The 12,990-nt window shown below is 38.9% G+C and overlaps 1 protein-coding gene across 13 annotated transcripts in view; it reads right to left on the minus strand.

The window, feature by feature from the left end:
• The window catches only part of Rabgap1l (RAB GTPase activating protein 1 like), a 718,519-nt gene that overhangs the window by 86,322 nt on the left and 619,207 nt on the right, over positions 1 to 12,990 (minus strand). The window contains exons 1-2 of one of the 13 annotated variants that reach the window (XM_063240015.1): positions 7,822 to 8,134; positions 4,838 to 5,072 (exon numbers count right to left, since the gene is read on the minus strand). The exons of 7 other annotated variants lie outside the window; for them this stretch is intronic. In XM_063240015.1, coding sequence (XP_063096085.1) covers positions 4,838 to 4,948 — 111 coding nt within the window. In that variant the 5' untranslated portion in view covers positions 4,949 to 5,072; positions 7,822 to 8,134. Of the gene's footprint in view, positions 1 to 4,837; positions 5,212 to 6,656; positions 7,801 to 7,821; positions 8,135 to 12,990 lie in introns of those variants that run through there. 5 more of the 13 variants (XM_023567149.2, XM_063240019.1, XM_063240017.1 and 2 more) reach the window with 5 other exon arrangements.

A 12,990-nucleotide genomic window follows, 5' to 3' on the forward strand; every position in this document is an offset into this window, starting at 1 on the left:
GCCCTTGAAAGCGAAAACCCCCGGCACTAAAAGGAACATGCCCTGGGTCCACATGATAAATTCTTTTTATTTAAGATTACACCAAATTTTATTGCTTGCAATCATAAGAATCATAACGCATCAGAATTGATAAGCCAAATGAGGGAAATTTGGTTCCTTGGCCTAAAATGAATTGATAAAATAGTGCCAAAATATTTGCAATGTGTATCTAGTGATAATTTAAAAATATCTGTACTAATGCTATTGTTTTCTCCATCTCTAGCATATGGAATGACTCTTAATTTTTAATTTGATTTGCTTGATGGAATTTCTTACATGCCAGACAGAAAAGGAGGAAGTAACTGCAAAACACTTACCCTCACCTCCCATTTATAGAGCACACACACAATATCTCTGAGAAAGAGCTCCTTTCCTTTGTTGGCACAGTGGTGCTATTTTAGTATCTGTCAGTTAAAAATGTCAATCCACTGCCAAGGTAGTATAGCCATGTGTTATCTGGTTAAGCAGCTTTCCTTAAAGGACAATGCTCTAACCACTGATCAAGTCTTTTGCAGAGATACCGAGACTTCAAATTTCTAGACGCAGAACAGGGGAAAGTCAAAAAGGATCATCTCTTCTCCATTGAATTCTTGCTAGCTAACTTTCCCATTCACATGACTACTGCAACAATCTTTCTGTCTTTGTAAGCAGAGAAGCTTTACAGTAATTTTTAATGTATGCCAATCATTTACTTTTCCCATGTACTGTAGAATTGTTTCTTCCTAAGTACTATGACTCCATTGCTATAACTAACCAACATGTACAGAAAGACTTCTTCACTCTCACTGGCAACTGTCAAGTGTCTAAGGTCAGACACTTGGCAATTCTTTCCACCTCCATTGTTCTAATGCCTGTTAGAAATTTTCCCTCATGACCAGTATGCTCCTCACCTGCCCATGACTGCCAGATTAATGCAAATGTAACTGATCCATCTGCTCAGCAGATGGTTTGGCTGAGGCACACTCCCTCCTATTGGTTCCTACTCATCCTGGTGAGTTCAAGCCTAAAGTATTTTGCACCATCTTCAGGGCAGAACGCTCCAAGTTTCCTATAGACTGACCCCTCACAGTGATTCCCTTGTCAAGTAGACTAATTCATCAGGATAACTTGACTGGTCTATTTTTTCTCCACCCTCTCCTTCTGCTAAATGCCTATGAAGCCTTATCTGCTCGACCCACTCCTTCCTGCAGACCTCCTTGAACAGAAAGTCCTTCTTTTATTAGAAGAGAAGACAAATGGCAACACCGTGGACTGTGCTAAGTACTTTACACACGCTCTTATTTAATCCTCATAGTAATCCAGTTAGCAAGTACTGTTATATTCCTTATTTCTCAGAAGAGGAAACTGAGGCTTAGAGAAACCACGTAATTTCCTCGAAAGTAGCTGACTCAAAACTGATCAGGTAATGTCAAAGCCCCCAACAGTTACTAATCTCCCACTCTCTTCACAAGCTCTGCCCATGTTCAGGAGGGCCCCACCTTCTTCCTCTGGCTGGAACGCATGCTGTAAGCCCTCAACACTGAACCTCAGAGCCTGAATAGCTTTGGGGGGCTTCTTTCACAATGCTCAATTAGTGATATTTATTCTCCAATTAGTCCTACTCTAAAATAGCTAATAATCCCTTCATAAATATTCATTTTGCCTCTCTCTTACTATATTGTGTAGGTGTTTGAAGGGCGGCTTGCAACCAGACCATTGTATCTGCTCAAAAACATCTGTAATACTATCGACTGGCCCTTAGTAACATATATGTGAAAGCAATGTTGCCTTCATAGGTACTTTATAGATGAAAAAGCTGAAATAATTCAGCACAATATAAGTTGACATATATATGACAGGTAACTTCAGATATTTTAGGCCCTCAATTGTTCTCAGGTGCTTCTTGTGTGACTGTTGCTAGAAGAATGTAAAGATCATTTTGTATAGGTGTGGGGCGGTTAAAAAAAAATTCATTCTTTTTTTTCCCCTCACTTTTTGAGACAGGATCTCACTAGGTAGTTTAGGCTGGTTTCATGAGAGTCCTCTTGCCTCAGCCTCCTGAGTGCTGGGATTAAAGGTGTGTACCATCAATGCCTGGCTAAAAAAGTTCTTTAAGAAAATGTCTCATCATATAATCTAGGCTGGTCTGGAACTCATGATCCCGCTTCAATCTCCTGAATACCAAGATTACAGGTGTGTGCTACCATACTTAGTTGTATATTATTTATTTTTTCATTTTTAAGGGATTACAGGGGTGTAGCTGTATTTCTCAAAGTGTGAATGGAAAGACTTCTGAACTTATCAGTGGTTCATTATTATCCTTTAAACAATTAAATAGAATAAATGGGGAAAAAAGAATAAATGGGGGCAAATCTTGAATATATAACATATAGCAATATGGGTACTGTTAAATCAAAATTTCCTGCCAGTCTTGTGTGTGTAACAGCCTGCATGGAATTCAGTATAAAACCAAAAGTAAATGACAAGGCTGGGCATGGTGATGCATGCCTGTAATCACAGCATTCAGGAGGCTGAGTCAGGAGAATTTGTGGCCAGCCTGGGCTACGCAGTGAGACTTTGTCTCAAAAATAAATAAATAAATAAGGTAAATGATAAATATTTTGTCTTAGAGCATTTTGTTTTTCAGATGAACAAAAACCAATTATTACCCTGAAAAGACTATTTTAAATTTCAAATCTGGTAAAGAAATTTCTTCAGAAATTATATAACTTAACACTTCAACACCCAGACCACTGATAGTGAAACTTTCAGAGCTTTCGGTGGTACAAACAGCTTGCTGCACCACGCATCAGCACCACTGTTAAGACTACTGAAGAGTCTGGTACACAAGCTGCGTTTGGTGGCACATGCATGTAATCCCACTTACTCTGGGAAGATGAGACAGGAGGACCTTAAGTTCAATGCCAACCCAGTCAAGTTAGGGAGACCATGTCTCAAATTTTAAAAAAATAAAAGGGCTGGAAGTACAACTCAGTATTACAGTATCTCTAAGTTTGATCCCCAGTACTAAGAAAAAAAATATGGGGGAGAATATAATGAATCCCTTATCTTCTCACTTCAATACGCAATACAGCACTACCAAACCTCTACTAGGTCCTTCTTTTCGCCAACATTTCATCTATAAATGCATCTCTAAGTCACCATTTCAAGAAACAATCATAATATTACTGTAATAGATAGCTAAGTGAGGCAGAGATATTGTAGGCAGTCAGTCAGGGCCAGGTTCTCAAAGGGGCCTGTGTGGAAGACAGGATCCACTGCAACTGCGGGAGACGCATGTGCAGAGGTCCAGACTTCAAGACAGAAGCTGAAACCAATGCTCCCACACACTTGCCTTCGGATGAACACAGTGATGGGAGATTCTCCATAGTCTCCAGCACCCTGGGAAAGCCAGCAAGGGCCACAGAGCCACCGTCTCCAGGAAAAGCCCCGGTCCTGCTTCCTGTCTGCTTGCTGCAGGACTTGCTTCCCCATTTCATCAACATTACCTGAGCAATTATGCTCATAATCTTATTGGGTGACCAGAGTTTTGTCCCATCTCATGCCCCCCTTGTGGTTTCCCATTTTTCCCCACCTTGGACCTGTCTCACCTCATGGTTTTGCTCTGTAAAAATCTCTTGAAAAGGCAGAGTCCTCAGCAACCAGCTCAACATCTCTATGTCTCTCTCTGACAGAAGCTTTCTTTCTCTAATTAATGTATTCTACTCTTAATCTCCAGGGTTCCTAGGATCCATTCTTCAATTTTAGAGAACACAAACTCATACGGGACATCTAGCAGGTTGGGAGTTCCTTTCCTCTATATCATTATTTTACACAAAAGTTAATTCTCTTAATCTTTTTAAATGATTAGTGATTAGATTTCCCCTGTCCATCTTATAGATAGTTTCAAATCTGTAGCAAAACAGGTTAACAGATTGCATCTAGTTGATATAATTCTTTCATCTTATGAATCAAACTACGGACTGAACACTTCATTGCAATTTATTGCTTGAAAAAACTGTCATACTAGTTTTATAAATTCCAGTGCCTTAAAATAAAGAAATATAGTTTCATACTGATAAGTTTAAATTTTTATGACATAATATTACACCGTGCAATGAATGAGTTCTTTCATCGAGAACTATTAAATATAATGAACAAGAGAGTATTCAAACTATAGTAACTTTCCTAACAGGTACAGATCACTACCTTTAACTCAGTGGGTTCTGTAAGAACAATATCTACAAAAAAGAAACTGAACAAACACTTGTGAGCACTTATTTTCTCTATTAATGCCAGCACACACACAAAAGCCCTACAGAAGGGTGAAAGGGTTTTTACAAGTATTAAATCAAAACTAAAACAGTACCAAAGCATTTGTAAAGTAGTTCTTTTTAGCAGTGTGGTAGTTACTGAAAACTATTTGATTTTTAGTTAACTCAATTTGCAAAGAGGTTATGGACTACTGAAAGATATCTTCCACTTCAGAGACTAAACTATATATATGTAAATGAAGATAGTCTCACCAAATAATCTATACGCGCATACAAGGCAAAGACTTGGGACAAAGTGCTATTTGATCACCTAAAGCTCTCTCCACCTTACTACACAGGAAAGCATTAGTCTAACATCTGAAATGTACTGCTGATGTGTAACAATGTTTAACTATGTAAATAAATCTTTGAAAACCTGTAGACCTGGCTGTACCACAAAGTCCACAACCATACTTTTATTTTAATTCTCGGGAAGCTATGCCTCAATTGCTACAAGCGTGCTAGAGAAAGAACAGCCCCAGCGAAGTGTGCAAGGTGCCACCTACCAGAGACCTGGGCTTGCTGATGGCCACCAGACTAGTGAGGAAGTCTTCGTCGTGCAGCTGGCTGAAAACATGGGCGTCATAGGCAACCATAATGGAGATTTCTTCCATCATCTTGCCAGCTGGCCTTTCCACAGCAGCAGCTGCTGCCCCCGCTTCCACACCAGACAGACTATCCAAGGAAAAATCCTACCGCAGCTCAGTGCCAGTGCGTACACCCACCTGAGTTCAAAGGGGGCTGCGAATCCAACATCCAGAAAGAGAAAGAGAGGGGAGGGAAAAAAAGCAGCTGCTATCACAGGCAATTCACCCCCAATAGAAAACTGAAGGAGCTTTCTTATCTTTGTAGGAAGTACACCCTATAAACACCTTCTGCATTCTTAGCACAGCAGATGGAAAAATTTAGCTTTTGGAGATATTCAACTTTAAAACAGAAAAAGAAATTTTCTACACAGAAATATCCTACATCAAAAAACAAAAAGTTGATTTATGTTCATGGTAAATAAAAATGTTTGTAATGGTTCATGGTCTTCAGCACTATTTATATGAAAATTCTTGAAGGAAAAATACTTTTTTCATAACTCTTAGTTTTTTTCTTCTTCATACAGTTAGAAAATAAAGATGACAACTATTTTAACTTCTCAGAATTTATACGCTTCTTTGTGTATTAACATTTTTCTCTTAAAGCATGAAAAAAGATTATTTCACCCTCTGTTTGTCTTAAAAAAGCACCAAAATATAAAATGGAAGATTTGACATTACCAATTAACAATCATTTTCCTTTCTTCCTCTAAAAAGAGAAACCACAAATATTTTACATTGGACTTAAGTTTTCTGTTGTTAGAAAGTTAACACGGGTCTCATTTATAAACTTTTTTCTCATAGATAAATGGTCTCCTATTTTCAAGGTTGAGGGTTTCTTTTAATTATAAATTCTTTTAAGCAGTAGGCATACATGAACTGTCTGTTAATGCCTTAGCCAACAGAATTTTTTTAACATACAGCTGGAGACCATAGATGAACCTCTGTGTTTCCAGATAAAAAGTCTGAAAACTACCCACAATTATTATTACAAAATTGCCTTAACTGTCAGTATATAACACATACTAGTTGCATGGAAAAAATATTAAGCAAATAAAAATGGAGGGAAGACAAACAAATTTCCTCTAAAAGTTATTTATTCAATATTTCTAGGTAAGCCAAAGACCTGCCCTGCTTTACATAGATGACACTGCATACTATGAGAAGTACTTCTTGTATCAGAATTAAACCTGGTGATGCCTGTTTAAAATCAAATGAAATATATCTACTAACTAAAATTTTAGTCTTCATTACCAGTAACAGGATTGTGTTGTCTAAATGTTTGCTTTTCAAAATACAAGTAAAACTCAGAATGAATTCTGTCTGTTTTCCCACAGTATCTTCATTTTCCATAGATTAACATGAATACTTAACTAGTACTTTGTGCCATTTAAATAGGAGAGTTTTGCAGCTTCCAGAGCATTCAAAGCACTTGCACATGGATGGGAACAAAAACATCCCATTGCTAGGAAACAAGTAAATTTAATAGGCTTAAACAAAAAATTGCGATATTATAAATAAATCCAAGATTAAAATAGCTTCAAATTATGTTTGACCCTTGCTGGAGCCAATAAAGCATTTTTACTTCATTTTCCCCCACAAAAATAATAGTGCTTTGTGTTTAAAGCATTATTATATTTAAAAAAAACTTTTCCCAGCTCACTGCTCTTAATGCTGACTGTGTAAAAATTAAATGATAATCAGAAGTCAAGGCATTGTAAGGCATCCAGGCAGTTCATACCTTTTAAATTCTTTTTTATCTTTTCAGTAGTACTTTAACAGAGACTGTGAACCTCTTCATAAATTCATTAGCATCAGAAGATTTCAGATCTATCTTGCAGCACTGCTGTCTAGAAATGAAAGCAATTGCTGCTTTCATATTTTCCTTCGCGATGGTGACTCAGTGCTTCCACGCTGCTATCTGAATGAGGGCGCTGACAAAGACACCTGTTGTGAAAGGTAAAGAAACCTCTTCCCAGAATGCCTCACTCCCTGCTGGTAACCGCCCAGGGGCAAACAAGAATTAGAACGGCACAGAGCACTTCGCCTTCCTGCCCTGGGAGGGCACATTCAGTGTAACAATAGGTAATTTTCCTGGGTAAGAAGAACACTTATAAACCAAGAAAAAAACCAGGAAAACAGTATCAAATAGCAGCTAGAGGTGGTGTGGATTAAACTCATAAAGACATTTAAGGCATTAGAATAGAAGGGCACAATACACTTTTAGAACAATCAAAGGTTGTAAGAATAGTTTAATTTTAAACAAAAGATGACTACTTCAAATAATTAAGTCTTTTTAGGATTCCATACAACTTCCTAGACAAATATTTTTAAAAACCTTCTGACTCACACCTTCAAACAAATTGTACTACTAGCTACAGTGACCAGATTATCAACATTTCTAAATCCAAGTGGTCCCCCATTTTAGCCAGTCATGCATGCATTTTCATAAACAGGGCTTCTCCACACTTGATTTGTGGCTTCCATTTTTGCCACCCTAAACTGTTTCTTAAAATATATTTCACTTTTATAGTCCAGGAAGAAAAAATTCCCCCTCCCCCTTACATAATTAAATGTATGGCTGTGCTTCCAATAAAAAGCATGCTCTTTAAAACCTGATAATCAGAAAAAATTTGTTCCCGTACTGATTCTTTTTCTTTTTTTTCTTAGACATTTTCTCGGATCTCAAAGTAGCAACTAAAGTAAAACCCTCCCCAGCTTCAGTAGCTGTTCACAGTCACGTCTACTTACAGCCCTTTACTCTCTGGCCAGACTTTTACCACCCTCATGCCTTACTGACAGAGACCATGATCCTCCAAAGGTTGTTTACACCTGAATTCAGGGCAGCTGTCTACTTCACACCAAGCGAAGGCACTGGAGGAAAAGGCCAAGAGCTTGAGAATTACCTGAGAAGGAGGTTATGAGTCAGTCACCACCCTTTGCTGCTACAGTGCTAGGAGAGCCCAGTGCACCAGACAGGCAGTAAAAAACAAGGCATTCAGGGTACCCAGCAAGGGCCCCAGTTTGAGCAGGAACAAGCTAGCTGTCTGTCCCAGGGCAGGTCATTTAACTTCCCTAGGTTTCAGTTTCCTCATGGTCATGTAAATTGAGAGGGACAGGCTAAACTAGTGGTTTTCAGGGTGTGCAAGAGTCAAAAGCAAAGTGACTATTTCCTTCCACTATAGGTTTACTGGGGTTATTTGAGGATAGTAATACAGTACCTTCTTAATCTCTATTACAATAAAAATCAAAAGGGGCTGGGGATTTAGCTCAGCGGCATAAGCGCCTGCCTTGCAAGTGCGTGGTCGTGAGTTCGATCCCCAGTACTGATAAAAAAAAAAAGACAATAAAAATAAAAAAGTAACATTAATTCTAGAAATTAAGAAAGTTCCTCCAGTGTTGTTAGAAGATGCCTCGCCAATGTATCTACTTTGTACCCGAGTTGTGGTTTTCTAGCATCAACTCTTTCACTTAAAAAAGAGGATTCAATGACAATAGCTACACTTCTCCTTAGTTACATCGCAATTTATACTTCTTTTATTCAAAAATAAAGCTACCAGTAAAATAATTTTCAGAAGTCCTTCTGGATCTTTTTACACATACATATTTGTAATTCTGAATATTGAACCCAGGACCCCGCATGGAGCTACACCGCAGTCTATTTTAATTTTTCATTTTAAAGCCCAGGCTAGGCTCTAAATTGTGATCTTTCTGCTTCGACCTCCCAAATAGCTGGGATTATAAACAAGCACCACTATGCTGGCCAGATTTCACACAAAAAAATTATTTTGGGTACTGAGGATTGCACCCAGTATCTTTGCACAGAGGTATATTCCTAATCCTTTTACATTTTTTTATTTTGACATGGAATCTCTTTAAATTGCCGAATTGTCTAGGCTGGGCTCTACTTTGTGATCTTCCTGCCTCAGCCTTCCAGAATGCTGGGATTACAGGTGAGTGTTAATATGTCTGGGATTACAGGTGAGTGTTAATGTGTCTGGACTGCAATTTTTAAACAAATCACACTTCGTTCCTAGTAAATACATATCACAAATAGCATATCCATGGTCTTCAGAGAACCTCTATTCTCAAGTGTCAAATTTAGAAACAATCAAAAAATCAGAAAAGCCTCAATAAAATGTAGTCATTTTTCTATTTCTGTATTCTCCCCAAATGAAGCAAAGCAAAGCCATCCTATTATGAGAATGCTATTTTGTTATCCAACAGTTGCATGCAAAAACCACTAAAAACTGACTCCACCTCATAAAAAAAAAAAAATGATTCCAGCACATGCAAGTGGCTGTCAAGACCCTTTCCCTGTGGCTCAGGTTCTGCTTCTGGACCAGTCTCATCATGATGTTTCAGGCAGCTGAGTGAGAAATAGTACAGGCAGTTAGACAGGACCGAATCGTCAAAGGAGCCAGAGCAGATGCCTTGCAGCCTTGGAGATACAAACACCTCCTGCTGTGGGCCAGATCTTAAGACAAAAAAGGAAAGCAAATACAACCACATCCTAAGGATCCACTGTCCAAATAGTTCTTTATCACCCTGAGAAAGTCAGGAGTCAGCACCTCAACCCCTACAGGAAGGGTCACTGCTGTTAAGCATGCCTGCTAACCTTCCCCATTTGTTCCTGATTTAATTAATTTTACCTGAGCAATTAATCTTGGTTGACCACAGTTCTGTCCTGCCTTATGTCTACCTTGTGAGTTCCCCTTTTTCCTCATCTTGGACCCACCCATCTCACCTCATGATTTTAGCCTATAAAAGTCTCTAAAAAAGACAGCCTGGCAACCTGCTTGGAACCCCTTCTCTCTCTCTCAGACAGCTTTCTTTCTCTCCATAAATATATTCCATTCTTAACCTCCATTGTTCCTAAAATCCATTCTTTGATTTTAGAGAACAAGAACTGTACTGGACATATAGTACGTGACATTTTGTGCCCCTCTATCAATGACAGGCATAAAATCAGGGTCAGGTGGTAAGCAAGACAAAACACCTCCGGACTCCTCTGAGAGCTGTGTGGACGCTTCTTCCTGCCCAAGTGACCCTCATCTAATTATTTATGAATACACACAAGGTACTATACAACATAAACATTCATTAAGCAGTCACACCTGATTGTGAAGAGAATCTCCAAAATCACAAAATGTTCATAGTGTTGACATCAAAATAAAGAACTGTAAGAAAGACAAAATTCTATGAGTATTTTTCAATCAAAGAAAACCAATATTCCAAGCAGGTCCATATCTAAGCCTCGGAATATACAAAACTCAAGTTTTCTAAATGGGAGAACAAAAGATGAAATAAGATGTGAATGAGAAACTCTAGGAGTAGTAACAGAAGAAAGCTTTTCAGAGTATTTTGGATTTGGGGATCGCCTCGTAACACCTACTGAGTTTTTACAATGGCAAAAGAATAGCAAGTACAAAGATAAGAGAAATTTTAGCCCTCTTGAAAATAAAGAAAACCATTATTCTTGTTGAATTCTGGCCATTAGCTCACTATCCTTTCTATCTTTGCTAGTAATTGCTAGGCAAATTTAAAACCTCAAAAAACATACTCCTTTTTTTTTAAACTAGTATTAAGCTAAGGAAAGAAAAATCCCTGTGACATAAATACTTTCTTACCAGATAAGCCTGGATATCTTACTGCCTTATTTACATCTCACTACAAAGAATGATGGTGAGGTAGATTCCAGAAGATGAAATTAGAGCTGTAACTCGCTAACAATTCAGCTTTTCACCTCAATTGTAACCCTAAAATCCCCAGTCAATACATTCAAATTAAACTTTACCTAACAAACACAAAAGAAGTGTGTCAAGTGCTCCTAAGCATTTACTGATACTAGCTGTCACCCAAAATGAAGACAGTTTCAGACCCATCTATAACAGGAATAAGGCTTCACGCTGTTTCACTGAGCATACAGCGAGTTCTCCTGAATTCTCCTTAATTTCGAAGGTGGTCAGTAAGGCTTTTTATCTTGTTTTTTGGTACCCTGGGTCAAACTCATGACCTCATGCTTGCCAGGCAGGTGTTTATGCCACTGAGCTAAATCCTAGGCCCAATAAGGCATTTTAAAGACTACATAAACAACCAAATCAAGGAGCTGGGGATTTAGCTCAGTGGCATAAGCACCTGCCTTGCAAGCAGGCGGTTGTGAGATTGATCCCTGGTACCGATAAAAAGTTTAAAAAAAAAAAAAAAGAGCAAACAACCAAATCAAGCCATTCCACATGGCGCATGTGTTTTACAGCTCAGAAGGCAGGGTTCAGAAGAGCAGGGGGTTACACAAGTGCTCCCTGTCTCAGCTTCTCCCAGCCCTGTGACTCCTTTTCCCAGGGCCCTCAGACCTCTGCATCACACTGCGTCCAGGCAGCTGACTTGGCTAAAACCCTGCAGTTAAATCCTGATGAACAGAATGGCACGCAAATTATATCTTAGTCTTTTGAAAAAAGCAACCCAGTGTTTACTAATGCTTACAAAGTATGTGGTGGTGGTGGGGTTTACAGAATTTAAACTGTAGCACATTTTACCTAATTATATGAATTAATATTTACTATAAGTTTTATAATGATAAAATAGCAGCTAGGAGTCTAATATACATGTATGCTCTTTCCTGATTTAAAAACAAAGTAGCAGCTAAAATTTACTAACTTCTATGTATGTCCTACACACAGAATCGCATCTCATGTTCACAGTGTAGTATAAGCATCCTGTTTCATGGATGAAGTAATTAAACTGGAGGAGTTTGGGGATTTGATTTAATTCTGACAGCGAGAAATAGAATTCATACGATTCAACACATATACTTGGCTCGAACCAGCATATCCTTCACTGTTAAAGGGTGTCAAGTGAAGGAAGTGAACTCGTACCAGAATGGACCAAAAGCCAAATGTTACTTCTCAGACTTTTTCTCCTGCACCCCTCTAACCTCCCTTATACACCCACATACTTTGCAGAATACAAAGCAAACAGTCTGTTAAATAAACAATTAAACCAGGTGTGGAAATCCACACCTATAAGTGCTGTCTCAGCACTCTGGAGGCTGAGGCAGGAGGGCTGCCACAGTTGGAGGCTAGCCGGGGCTACTTAGTGAGCTCAAGGCCAGCCTGAACTGTATAGTAAGACTCTGTGTTGAAAACCATAGATAGATAGGTAAATACAATTAGTGACATAAGTTGTCAACAGCATGAACTCCTTCTGCAGACAGAGGATCTTCATGAAAAAAGGATTTCAAAGGCAGATTTGGATAGGCTGAAGGTGGGTTTCAAATACCAAGTCAATAGGTTTAGCACATGTGACGTGTAGGCCAAGGGCACTCATAGAAGAGTACAGGACCTCTGCCTTTATAGCTTCCAGTTTTGTCATCAGTGGAGGAAAGCATAGCACACTGGTTACACTTGGCCTCTGGAGACGAGAGTGACTGGTCTGTACCTGGCTCTACTGCTCACTGGCTATATTAACTGTCTTAGTCTGCCTGGGCTACTACTGTAACAAAATACCACAAAGTGTCATTTCTCACTGTTTGCACGCTGGGAAGCCCAGGTTGAAGGTGCTGGCAGATCTGATGTCTGATGAGGGCCCACTTTCTAGTTCACAGAAATCTGCCTTCTCACTCTGTCCTCGCACAATGAAGGGGAAAGGGTATCCCTGGGTTCTCCTTGTAAGGACACTACTGTAACTTCATTTAAGAGGGCTCTACTCATGCAAACAAATCACCTCCCACAGTGGGTTAAAAGGTCAACATACAGGGGCTGGGGATTTAGCTCAGCAGCATAAGTGCCTGCCTTGCAAGCAGGCAGTCGTCAGTTTGATCCCTGGTACCGATAAAAAGGAAAAAGACAAAAAAAAAAAAAAAAGGTCGACATACAAAATTTGAGGAGACACATTCAGTATACAGCAGAGATAGAAGCATACTGCAATGCACTCTTAGTTTCCCTCATAAAACAGAAAATAATGACCACTGTCAACACAATTGGAAATAAAAAGATGAAGCACGGAGTTACAGTATCTGGTTTGGCTAACACTTGATTAATGATACTTGCTATTATTATCAGTATTAATAAAAGCAA

The sequence above is a fragment of the Cavia porcellus genome, unplaced genomic scaffold (genome assembly GCF_034190915.1).
Source record: "Cavia porcellus strain 051 isolate PalLab524CR breed Dunkin Hartley unplaced genomic scaffold, mCavPor4.1 scaffold_29, whole genome shotgun sequence".
In the NCBI taxonomy this organism is placed as follows: Eukaryota; Metazoa; Chordata; class Mammalia; order Rodentia; family Caviidae; genus Cavia; species Cavia porcellus.